This window comes from Rutilus rutilus, assembly GCF_951802725.1.
Source record: "Rutilus rutilus genome assembly, chromosome: 4".
Taxonomy (NCBI): Eukaryota; Metazoa; Chordata; class Actinopteri; order Cypriniformes; family Leuciscidae; genus Rutilus; species Rutilus rutilus.
The window spans coordinates 50,403,816-50,417,145 of NC_140212.1; the positions used below are offsets into that span (position 1 = coordinate 50,403,816).

A 13,330-nucleotide genomic window follows, 5' to 3' on the forward strand; every position below is an offset into this window, starting at 1 on the left:
CCGCGCGGTCACTTGCGTTGCACGTCAGCTGGAGCGCATCTCATCCTAACTTAACGAAACTCAGCATATGCCTCACACAGACATGATAAATACATCAAATACACAAAGCTTGAAATGTCTTCAAACGAAATAATTCAAAACGAAAAGAAAAGGCTACTCTCTGATAATCAGATTATGTCTTTATGTGCATTTATCTCTAGGTGCGTTCACTACAAATATGGCGATCGTCAACTTCATCTTTGCAGTCGACACTGTCAGAAAACACTAGTTTATTGATAAAAATCAATGCACGCATCACCGGATTTACAAATACACATCTTGTTTATTTGCACGCACACATATTATGTCGACAAAACGATATTATGATATAACGAAATATTATGTTGAAATAACATTATTATTAATATTACATCTTTTAGAATATTTGATTAAATGCTGATTGTTGCGCTTGTTCAATTTAATAAAATTAAAACTTTGATTGTGATAATTAAAATAATTGAAAATTAAATATTTAGTGGCCAAGTTTTGCTAATTTATTATATAGGCTATTATATGCCTATTGCCTATATTAAGTAGGTCATATTAAGACAAGGCATATATTAAGTTATTTTAGCTGTTATGAGAAAAAATAAATCTAATGAAATCTAAAATCTAAATCTAATAAATCAAAAAAAAAATTCTAACGCCAATTCAACATGCCAGAATAAAACCTGATTTTTGAACAATGCGTAACGCCACTCGGCCTGGTGTGCCAAAACACTACATTTTAAACTTCAATGTTTAATTCAAAACAATCTCAAAACGCGTTGTGACATTTTTTTAAAGCAGTAGCCAAGCCAATATAGATTAAGGGCATTGAAACCAGGATCTTAACTAAAACGCGTTCTGCGTAATCTCTCAAAATTTATGCCGCACTACTCCATGTATTTTTTTTTTTAAGGACTGCTTTTGAAATCACTATAAATTACTATGCAATTGTATCGCTCACGAGAGCTCTTCATTTATCTAATTCCTCAATAGAATAGTAAAAATATTCAGCGTCATTGCTCCTAATATCGTCTCTATTTTTAACTTTTGATTCTATTTTTTCAGTTCTAAAATTGATTCTATCTTTAGTTCTATTCTGTTGTAGCCTAATAGGCCTATTTATATATATGAAAAATATGCCTATTAGGCTTAGGGTTTTATATTTAACCCACTTACATTTTAAAATACGGCAATTGCTGCTGATTTGCACAATGTCCCTTTGCGCCACCTGGCGGTCATTTCGGGAACGACTTTGAAATGCGGCTGGTTTATTTTCGCCGCGGTGATTTCAGCTGGTGCGGCGGTAATAGGCATTCTGGTTGGGCACCATCTGTACATCAGGGAAATGGCCCTATAGGATAAATAGTTTTTGGGGAACCACCCTGGTGGCTAGTTCCTATAACTACCCAGTGCAAAAGCCCCTATACATTTAAAGTTCCCATTGCTTCCAGACTTTCATCATCAGACAAATATGAACTCTTTCCCTGCCATTGACAGAAATTTCTGGCATTTGTAAGAAAATGCTTCTCCGCCATAATGCGATCATCAACATTAAACAGCTTATAAATAAAAACTTCCTGATGGAATGTTGACCCAGGGCGAGGTACAGGACTGTGAAGCTTTGGGGGTGTTGATGGACTCGATCTACTCCATCTGTGTTTTGATCATCGCTCTGAATCCCATCGGGATGTAGTCATTGACAAAAACATGATTTTATCAGCTTTTTGCTTAAATGTTGCTTTTTCATGAACCCTATCCAAATTCAAGTGTTCATAAAAAAAGATTGGATGAAGTTAAAATAAATACTTTTTTTTATTATTTAAAGCAGAGGGTCTGCTCTTTCTTTTGATATATTGCATGTTCAGATATTCATACAACATGATTAAAAACCCTGGCGGTGGCTGGCAACTTTATTACACAGGACACCACAACTTCCAATAGGAGAATTCAACTGCAATAGCCAACGTTCAACCTGAAGAGGGCAGCACTCAGGCGTTTTTACACCATATATTGTAGAATTAAGACACTTTATACCCAAATGTCAAAAAAATTACTTGAATTAATGAACAGCATTAATAAAGCCCCAGTCTTACAGATCATTAACTGAAAAAAGTTGTTTTAGGGTTTAGTTACCCTTTAATAAAACTAAAAGGCAATAATTTAATATTTTAAAAGTAGTTATAGCTGTTAAACACAAAACAGATGACTTTGTGTATCTTCTTGTCCTGCAGAAGTGAATCAGTGAAGGATGATGGCGTCTGTTTCAGAACTGCTTCTGGAGGCTCTGGATGATCTAGATACAGAGGAACTGAAGAGGTTTAAAAGGCACTTAAAAAACCGTAAGGGCTTTAAGAAAGCTGATCTGGAAAATGCAGACCGACCTGACACAGTGGATCTGATGAAGAAACGTTTTGGACCAGAAAAAGCTGTGAAGATCATGGTGGAGATCCTGAGGAAGATGAACCAGAACCATGTGGCTAAACAGTTAGAGAACAAACACAAGCAAGGTAACAGGTTAAAACAGTGGTTCAGCATAAAGGGAAAAGAGGCCATTTCTATGGCGTTCAAGTGCATGATTAGCTGTTGGCACTCTTCCTTTGTAAAGTGGCACCGAAAGCCAATTCCACTGAATCTTTCTCCTTCAGACCTTTGGCTTATCACCGTCTGAACAAGCCAGACATAGAAGTTTCTTCGCCATAGAAAACCTCTTCAGAAGCTGCTATTGTGAACGTGCCGCTCCGCTGTCGTGTTCCCGCCGGGAAGACGTACAAGAAGCTGAGCTTGTGAGGCGCCGTCGAAAGAGCTCACTGCAGACACTGATTATATATTGTTTGAATTAAGATAATTTTTCTTATTTTCCATTTGAATTCAGTTTTTTCCCTGCCCCATTGGCAGATAATTTAGCTCGATTTAAGCAAAACACTCACTTAATTTTGATTGACAGAAAACAAGATATAATTTCTTGTGTCATTTTACACATCTAGTAAATGCTTCTTGATTTAATTTTTTTTAGATATTTGGACTGGAAACAAGACTAAAATACTGCGTAAGAAAAGCATAAATTGTTCAAATGTATAACTTATAAAAGTTAAAATGAAATGTGCTGTTTAAAAAAATAAAAGCAAAACTAAAGAATATTTTTTCTAAATATAATTGAAATACATTTAGGAAAAAATACAAATATATTTGTAATACTATATTTCTATTATTAATATCTCAGAGTAAATGTTTTCAATATAAATGAATAACTACTTAGCCTGGCAAGCCAGACCTACATCAAGATGTTAGGTCTGGCAACTCACCATAGACACACTCAATCCGAGGGGCGGGATAAACGGCTGTCTTTCAGATTCCCTCTGCCCGCAATAGGACAGCGCTTCAACCAACCAGAGCGTTTTCCCAACAGCAGAGCTAATGTTAGTTGATAGATTCAACTTTTGAATCTGGCCGGCAAAACTACGAACACATCTTCCTTTTTTAAGAATGACTTAAGTGCCGTTCTTTGCTCTTTTCTCAAAGAAAAACTAAACTCAAGTCCTCCAGAGTCGCGGCCAAAGCCGATTCGAAAGTTTTCTTTGTTTTCAAGTAGCAGGGAACCGTCACAATTCTGTCGTCATTATGTTAAGCCCGCCCCGCCTACTCTATACACAACGTGATTGGCCTGACCCAATTTAGGTTTTTCCAGCTTGAAAGTCAATGGAGAGTTGCTAGACTACCCTGGCTGCAAAATACATTTTGCTGTCGCTAGGGTGTGTCTAGATTTCTAGGCTAATAACTACTGGCTTTCAGCCTAAACTTTCCTCTTTGCTTTGCTGATGTGTTTGTGTGGTTTAATGTCACTGTATTTTCATTTGATCTCTTTCTCTCTCACACAGCTCAGGCTGAGGGCAGTTTTGAGGATCCTGCTCCTGTTGGAGCCAGTTCAATGGAGGGTAAATATTAATCTCAATTTTTTAATGTGTTATTTTTATACAGTCTGAAATTGGTTATGCAAGTAATCATTTGAACTAAATGTTGTCTTTTCAAGTGAGGATTTTTGCAATTCCTCTCATTTTCTCCATCTAATATCATCTAGAACATCATATTAGAAAAGTGATAGGAATTGATTCAATGATCACTTTTTCTTAAGATAATAATCACACTCTTCATGTCTGTTGATTTCCACAGTAACTTCCACCAACATTCTTCGCAGGACCAGGAACTGCTTCCTAACGTGTAAGTCAGTAAGAAAACAAGCAGAGAAAGTCACTGATGGTGTTCATGTTCATCCCGGAGAAGCTGAAAGAAAACTTGCAGGTCAAGAAGTTTAATGAACGCAAACATCCGAAGCGCGTGCCCCGAAAAACCAACGTCTTGATAGACGGCGCGTGAATACTGAATTGAATTCTCTTTCACATCTTGTGCTTGTACAGATGAATTAACACACTAAATTATGTAAAAAAGCCTGTCTTAGCGAGTATCCCAGTAAACAAAGTTGGTTATATCTCAAGTGAACGTAGTCATGTTCAGATGGGCGTCTGTGCGTTCGGTCTTAAAGGGACAGCAGTCTAATAAACTGATGCTGTGTTTCAATGTTAATCAAACAAAGGACAAATAAATCACTCACTGCTCTTGAATCAATAGGCTACCCTTTTCAATTTAAAAAAAATATCCATCTATATTTAATTTATACAGTAATGAATATGCTTTTTTTTCACATTTGATTGCTTTATTCAAATTTCGTATTTATGTATTTTTGTATTTATTTGTCCGATTTGTAATTCGATTATTTGCTCTTATTTTGTTACTGACTGCTTACCTTTATTAATGTTTTAAATTCACATTAATTAGGCTGGTAGTTTTTGTTGTATCAAAATTGGATTAAATAATTTATATTTCACTGGTATCTCAACATTTGTTACACTAACCCAATCCTCAGCACTGAGCCCTGCTGGAGCTGCTCTAAATATGTGCTGTGCTATTAAATGAAAGATCAAATATGATAGAGCAATAGAATGAACAGTGGCAGTAACAGAAGCTCATTCAATGCATTTTAGCAGAAAGAAAGCTTTGTTGTTTGTTTGCCAGTATTTATTTAGTAAAACTGAGGTGTGGAATTACTGTGCTGTAAGTATCAAATATAATTGAAATGTTTTTTTTTTTTTCTGTAGGTGTGGTCCGTGTTCGTCCTACCAGTAGAAGAAACAGCAAAGAAAGTATTCCTCCTGAGAGTAAGTCTAGTCTTTATAGATTCACAGAGACACCATTCAGGGTATTTGAGGGACCTAAAGGCTATATTTTACATATATATTGTATTTTATTTAGCTATATTTTATAAATGTCATAATCATTTGTTAACAAGTATTCATTACTTCAATTAACTAATTGTTTCTGCATTCAATTATTACATTGTTTAAATTAATACATTTTTAGCCAACTGTGATTTTTATATATCTACATTTCTGAAATGCATAACTTAGACAGTTTCCTCTGATAACAGACTCTAGATTGTAATATGGACTCATGCATTTTCTGTAAAGCTGGTTTGAAATTATATGTATTGTGAAAAGCGCTATACAAATAAACGTGAATTGAATTGAACTGAGTAAAGGGTTCCTAGAGGTTCTCGAGAAGGTCGCTTCAGGTTCCAGACTAAATGGTGCCTCATTTTCAGCTTTGTAAGATGGTTATTATGGTGTTGTTAGGATGTTGTGGATAGACAGGTCGAAATCCTCAGTGTTAAATCAACACGGCTCAGTGTTCATATGGTCCCACTCCACAGAGTGTTAAAGTATATTAATCGATTGACGATTGAGCATTAGTGATGAACACCTGCTGTTAACAAGCAGAATCACTGAAGGAAAGAACAGAAAAAGAGAAGAGGCGAGCAGAAACACAAGAACTACAGTAGGCTGTGATATTAAGAATCTGAGGATGTGATGAGGCAGATGGGTGAGGTAGAACACTTCTTCACCAGCAAACACAGGGTTCGTACAAGGTGCTTGAAGTACTTAAAGTACTTGAATTTGACTTTTTGAAATTTAAGTCCTGGAAAACCCATGAAAACAAGTAGAGGTGCTTGAAAAGTGCTTGAATTACTAAAAATAGGGATGCACCAAAACCAAGCTCATGTACTCGCACTCGTAAAAATGCTCCGATACCAACAACCGATAGGCCTACCAGGCAGCGCGTGTACAGTAACACACAGCTGTGGTGCTCAAGCTGATGAGAGAAAAATGCATAGTGGATTGAGCACATCCCTTTAAATCAGTGGAAAGTTTGTAGTTCAGTCGGATGTCAATGGAAAATAAAATAAAACTAGGCATGTAGCTTATTAATAACGTTAACTGATTAATAAATTAACTGACGAGAGAGAGAGATGTGAAATCAAATCAAATCAATCAGAGAGAGAAAGAGCGAGCGCACTTCGGTTGAATGCTCTTGATTGCTGATCGTTCACTCAGCACATTTTATTTGGATTAAAACTAAACCGTATATATATAAGTAAAACATGAACTGTTATCTGATTTATGTATAACGAGTGGTTCCCTATATTATTACAGGACGTGTGCAGGTCAAGAAGTTTCATGAACACAAACAACCGAAGCGCGTGCCCCGCAAACCAACGTCTTGATAGACAGCCCACGAATACTGAATTGAATTGTCTTTCACGTCTTGTGCTTGTACGGACGAATTCACACAAAATTATGTAAAAATGAGTATCCTAGTAAATAAAGTAGGGCTGCAACGACGCGTCAACGTCATCGATTACGTCGACTATGAAATATGTCGACACGCATAATATGCGTCGACCAGTGGCGGCTGCTGGTCTTTCAAAGAGGGGAAGCTCATTTTCGGCCTACATTATAAAAATTGTCCATTTATTTATACGTAAATTCTGCCCAACGTTCTTTTTCAAGAAAATGCTCTGTGACCCTGTCGTTCCAACTAGGCGTCTTTTCCAGTGACTTGACCAGTGTCCTCTCAATGGCCAGCAGAGTTAGGTATAATTGTATAAATGTAATAATATAATAACGGTATAAATAATAATATAATAAAGTATATATAATACTACTACTAATAATATATATATTTTCATTATTTTAATAATTATTGTTTTAATTATTACTAATAATATTATAAAAAAATATAATAGGCTGAGTAATAATATAATAAAGGTAGGCCTATAAATGTATAATTGTGTGAAATGTATTATGGAAAATGGCTAGCAATTTCGACAAGCAAATACCAAGAAATAGGTAGCAGCAGTTTGTCTTTCGACTATCACTTGAAAAATCCGCGATGGGACTGAGCTCGAATAGCTGCAGCAGCAGCGACTTTTTATCGTATGAAATCACTGTCAATCAAACGGAGATGCAGCCCCTCCAATCATCACGCGGAAGCCCGGAGTCCGGGCCAGCCCACTCCTCATTCACCTCCAGAGACGCTGAGCGTCCGTGGGCGGGACATAATCACAGCATTTATCCAATGACCGTCTAGTTTCAAAGCCCTTGAAGTCAATGGACTCTGGGCTTCAACAGGGAAATGCACTGTGACGCTACGGGAATGTATGAGAAGGAAATCGAGTCAGCCGACCTGCTAGCCTATATGTAACTGATTCTGAACGAACTCGTCTTTAAGATTAACGTTTTCTAACGCGTTTTTTTAGTCAATAAAATGTTAACACAATAGTACATATTTGACCATAACTTTTTTGACATTATAGGGGAAGCCGAGCTTCCCTTGCAGTCTTAAAGAAATCCCCACTGGCGTCGACGCGTCACATTAATTATTTACGTTTAAATATCGAGTAATGGCGGCTTCTGGGAACGGGAACTACGGCCGAATAGAAAGGTGCTTTGTTCACTATGCAAACTACCCAGCAAACACAAAAACGTTGCAAAAAAGTTTTTTTTTTTTTCACGTTGTGAAAAAGTTGTCACAACGTTTTTATCCTACGTATTTAATACGACAGATGTCGGGTTTTTTAAACGTTATAAATAAGTATTTTCACAACGTGGCTGAAACATTTTTTTAACGTTGCTTCGACGATATGCGTCATGTTCAACATTTTCAAAATGTCAATATCACGTCTTATGTGGTACTTTTTTTCCTATTGGTTTTTACCACATTCACCCGAAAAATTCACTGAAAGAACGTGTTAATCACTAAAACCTGAGATGTTTCCATCCTTGGATGTAGCCTGTAAGCGTATTGCGAACTGTAGGGTTTGAATCTAGGTAGGCGAATGCTCATCCACTACGGGGCTCCAGTAAGAAGCGTGACAGGAGACTGGGAACTGTTAAACTCTTTATATCTTGGAATGTTCACACACATTGACATCATCCAGCTGTACTGGGTTTTCCTTTAACTGTACAAGGTATTGAATGTGGTTTTTCTAGAATAAACAGAATAAAAAGATACATCAGTGTATGTCTAATGACTTTAAGTTTGCCTATACAAACATAAACAGCAACTCACTACTGACACCTTATTTATATGTAAACCAACGCCACATAGGATTAACAGCTGCGATCATCTACACGTGATTCACTGTATATAACTCTCATATTATGATGTTTTCCACAATGTAAAGTTCGATTGCACTAGCTGAATATTTGAATACAACAATGTAACAAACATAAATCACTTTTAACTGTGTATAAATAAATAAACTTACATTCAATCACGCACATTAACACCTGAGGTAATGGCGGAGCAAACGGCCAGTGAAAGTGAAAGAAAACACAATAGCGGAATAGCGGAAACTAACACTACCCAGCAGCATACACAGTGAAATGTTTCATAATAAAAGTCCTTCTCCTATACTCTCATGTAGGGAATTTAGAACAGCCGCCCCCAGATTAGCATAGCTAATGTGTGTAAAGATAAATTCCCTAGTCCTTTGAGTCGATGTCATCTCCACCCGGAAGTACTGGAAGTCTGACAAGTTTGGCCACAGGTCGTAGGTATAAGCGGTCATTAACCTTGATTTGAGCTGACCGAATGTGTCCATCATCACTGGTAATTAACTTGACAACCCTACCAGTTAGCCATTGAGCTCTAGGAAGCTGCGGATCCATAATCATTACCACCGTGTCCTCAATTAAATCCTGGGTTTCTCGCTGCCACTTCTGGCGAGTCTGGAGGCTTGGAAGGTAATGTCGGATGTAGTATGACCAGAAATGATCCACAATGGTCTGAGAATGTCGCCAACGGCGCTTGGATAGTGGTTCGGGAGTGTAGATCACCTGGGGAAGTGAAGCATCTCGCCGCCCCATAAGAAGCATGTTAGGGGTAACCGGATCTATGTCTGCAACATCAGATGAGACGTATCCCAATGGCTTGCTGTTGAGAATGCCCTCTACTTCAATCAGTACTGTACGTAATACTTCCTCTGGAACTGACTGGCTCCCGATAACTACACGCAGGGCAGACTTTACTGATCTAATCTCCCTTTCCCATGCGCCTCCGAAGTGTGGTGCGGCAGGAGGATTCATTTTAAAGTTGATCTGATGACTAGCCAACAACTCTTGCAGTTTAGGTTCCATTACTTTGAAAGCTTCCCTTAGCTCGGTCTCAGCTCCTCGGAAATTGGTCCCCTGATCCGAGAGGATTTCGGATGGGGTGCCTCTGCGGGCTATAAAGCGTCTAAGTGCCAACAAAAATGCATCCGCATCAATGCTGTTGAGGAGGTCGAGATGAATGCATCTGGTCGTCAAGCACTTGAAGATGACTCCCCATCGCTTCTCAGTGCGACGGCCAATCTTCACAATGAAGGGCCCAAAGCAGTCAACTCCAGTTGAGAAAAAAGGCGGTTGGTACAGTCGCAGGCGAGCTAAAGGTAAGTCAGCCATGATTGGCACAGTCGGCTTGGCTCTCCACTTCTGGCACTCCACACACTCTCTCTGATGTTGCCTTACTGCTTGTCTGCCTCTCAGGATCCAGTAGTGGCGACGGAGTTCAGCGAAAACCCTGTCAGGTCCTGGGTGGAGAAGGCGTTCATCAAAGTGCTTTATGAGAAGTTTAGTCACCTTATGGTGTGGGTGTAAAACCACTGGGTGAATCTCCATTTGACTTAAGCCATCCAGTTTCCTCAGTCTTCCTCCCACACGGATCAGTCCTAGTGTGCAATCCAACTCTGGTGCAAGTGTGTTCAGACGGCTGGATGTAGGCACAGCTTTCGCTGCCTTCAAGGCCTTAAGTTCCTCTGAGAAGGTCTCCTCCTGACATTGACTCAATATGAGTGTTTCCGCACTTCGGTAATCAGGGTATTGCATGCTCATGTCTTGGGTGGCCGCCCCGTGAAGAAACTGATAAGCAGCATCAATCAAGTCCTTCCAGGAAGTGTACTTGGATGCATCAGGAATGCCAGAACCTTGATCATTAACTACTAGACCACAAAAGACAACTTTCTTCGTCTCTGATATGTCATCTTGGGCCTCTATCAGGGGTGTGACTGGCCAGTGATCTGGTGGTTCACGAAGGAATTTTGGACCCTGACTCCACCTGCTTGGGTTCGCCAGCTCTGTAAGTGTCTTCCCTCTAGTAATATCGTCCGCCGGGTTATTAGGGGAATCTACATACCTCCATGAATGAAGCTCTGTCAACTCTTGGATTTCTGCCACTCTTGTCCCAACGAAGACTTTATATCTACAAGACTCGGACTGTATCCAAGTCAGGACAGTCGTAGAGTCAGTCCATAATGTAACCTCCTCTATGGGGATGGTCAGTTCCTGGCTGAGGAAATTGGCGAGCTGGGCACTGGTCAGAGCTGCGCAGAGTTCAAGACGTGGGATTGACAGCTGTCGTTTGGGGGCTACCCTAGAACGGGCCATGACAAAGGAGGTATGGATCTCTCCATGCTGCTCAACAAGGAGGTAAGCAACTGATCCATAAGCCACCTCTGATGCATCACCAAACACATGCAAGTTAAATTTTGATGTCTCCACATCAAAGTTGGAAGGGATGTAGCATCTGTCAAGCTTGATCTTGCTGAGGTCAGGCAACTCCTCCTCCCATATTTTCCACTTCTCTAGTAAGTCTGTGGGAAGGTTCGGATCATCCCAATTCCTTGGTTTGGCCCAAAGCTTCTGGACAAGAATCTTGGCCCGTGTGGTAAAGGGAATGATAAACCCTAGGGGGTCATATTGTGACGCCAAAACCTTGTAAATGTGTCTCATCGTTGGAGGATGCTCTACCATGGCACGATGACGGTAACCCAGTTGATCCTCTAGACAGCGCCACATCAAACCCAGAGCTGGTTCCAAAGGATCCAAATTATACTGTTGCAACCACAGTTCAATGCTCTCTGATCGAGCCGTTGATGGTAAATGCTGAACGACTGAAGGTACGTTAGAAGCCCACTGTCTTATTTCAAAGCCCCCTGAGGCTAAAAGAGGTCTCATCTTGTCGATCAGTTGCTTAGCTTCCGTAGCAGTGGGAAGACTTTGTAGACAATTGTCTACGTAAAAGCTTCGCTCTATAGACTGCAGTACTTCTTCATTTCCAGGCTGCTGGCTGCGAACATGAGTCTGTAGAGCAAAGGTAGCGCAGCAGGGACTGCAGGTCGTCCCAAAAGGCAAGACTTGCCACTCATAGACGTCGGGCGGATCCTCCTTACGCATGTTCCTCCAAATAAACCTCAACAAAGGTTTGTCTTCGGGTAGGAGTCTCACCTGGTGAAACATGCCGCGTATATCACCACTAATGGCAACTGGATACTGCCGAAACCGAAGGAGAACTCCCATCAGCGAGGCACCAAGGCTGGGACCAGGAAGCAGCTGCTGATTAAGGGAGATACCCAGATGCACAAAGGAGCAGTTAAAAACCATCCGGTCTTTGCCATTATGGTGTACAAGGTGGTGTGGTATGAACCATGACTCCTCATTGGGCTGCAGATTCTCTGGTGGTACCTTAACAACATACCCTGAATCAAGGAGTTTCTGTATTTCAGCTTCATACACCTGAGCTTTCTTGGGGTCTTTGCTGAGATGCCTCTCAGTGTTCCTGAGGCGGGACAAGACTGACTCCTTAGTTCCTCTCAAAGGCGGGCCATCCTGTGCACGAAGGAGTGGAGTAGCGTATCGCCAGATGCCATTAACTTCTACACGTTGTGTTCTGGTCTCCAGCATATTTACAGCCGCTTGATCCTGTTTTGATCTTGTTACCAGCTTTTCACTGCGGTATGGGAGAACGTCCAGTTGCCACAGTCGTTCAACATGTTGATAAACAGGATCTCGAATTGGAGTAAGAGAAGTGAATAAGCATTGTGATGACGGTACCTGATGTGGGAGAAGTCCATCTGGTCCCTGGAGAACCCAACCAAGCTGTGTACGTACAGCTGCCGGTCCACCAGCTGGTCCTAGTCTGATGGGCTCCTTAGCTGTGATCAGGTTTGGGTAGTCAGACCCAATTAGGAGAAGGGGCTGCACCTTATCAAAGGATGGAAGATGAATTCCTCTGAGATGGTAATAGCATCGCTGAAGCCTCTTAATGGGATAACTTTGCTCAGTTAATGTGAGGAGAGGAGCAGTAAACACATTTGTGAGACTGTACTTTTCATTTGGACTTGACTGTGTGGAGAGCAGCAGATCAACTGACTGTCCCTTCAAATCTGTGACATCATGTCGGATGGTGCGAAGGGCCATAATCTCTTCCCTGCCCGCAAGTCCTAACTGTTGAACTGCTGCTGGAAGAACAATACTCCGTTGGGCCCCATCATCCAAGATAGCATATGTTGGTACAGACCTCTTGCCTTTCCACAGCAGTACTGGGACGACTTTTAGGTAAACACGTCCTGTGGAGCTGGGGGAAGTCAGATATGCTCGATCGGCAGACATCGTAAGTAACACAAGGTTGGGACCCTCCTTGGCGATGGAATGCAGGACATTGAGGTGTATATTGCCACATTCTCTACAAAGGTTTCTTTAGCGTGCATTCCTCACATTTATGACTTGTACGACCACATTTCCAACATCTCTTGCCGTCCTTTATCCACTTGAGAATCTGTTCAGGTGAGCGCTCAGTGATTTGACTGCACTGTGACAAGTAGTGCTCCTGACTTTTACAGAACAGACACAGACGTTTCAGTTTCTTGACTAATTGCTGACCATGTGCGGGCTCTGGATGGACATAATGTACTGTACTGACCTCTTTGGGTTGGTCGCTGCCATGATAAACTGCAGTGAGTCGAGTTTGGGCCTTCAGAATGGGTTGACGTTCTCTATGGGCTTGAACTCTCTCCGTCTGGTAGCGCTGTACCATTTTAGATGACAGACGCTGAGCCTCTGCCTCCACTTTTAACCAGTCAGCGAGGTCATGG

The 13,330-nt window shown here is 40.7% G+C and overlaps 1 protein-coding gene across 3 annotated transcripts; it reads right to left on the reverse strand.

Moving 5' to 3' along the window:
• Positions 1-1,820: 1,820 nt before the first annotated feature.
• Positions 1,821-13,061, reverse strand: LOC311289590 (uncharacterized protein). Of its 3 annotated transcripts, none has more exons than XM_084407702.1 (3): positions 8,687-13,061; positions 2,409-2,504; positions 1,821-2,320 (listed from the first exon to the last, which is right to left on the reverse strand). In XM_084407702.1, the coding sequence occupies exon 1, from the start codon at positions 12,846-12,848 to the stop codon at positions 8,904-8,906; it is 3,945 nt and encodes a 1,314-aa protein (XP_084263828.1). In that variant the 5' UTR covers positions 12,849-13,061; the 3' UTR covers positions 1,821-2,320; positions 2,409-2,504; positions 8,687-8,903. The 3 variants fall into 3 exon arrangements, with proteins under 3 accessions (XP_084263828.1, XP_084263829.1, XP_084263830.1); XM_084407703.1 differs by having other exon boundaries at positions 1,821-2,335; XM_084407704.1 differs by lacking the exons at positions 1,821-2,320; positions 2,409-2,504 and adding an exon at positions 7,951-8,404.
• Positions 13,062-13,330: the final 269 nt, after the last annotated feature.

Bases quoted from the DNA above. Each gene is read 5' to 3' on its own strand.
- LOC311289590 (XM_084407702.1), bottom strand. From the start codon at position 12,848: ATGTCTGCCGATCGAGCATATCTGACTTCCCCCAGCTCCACAGGACGT.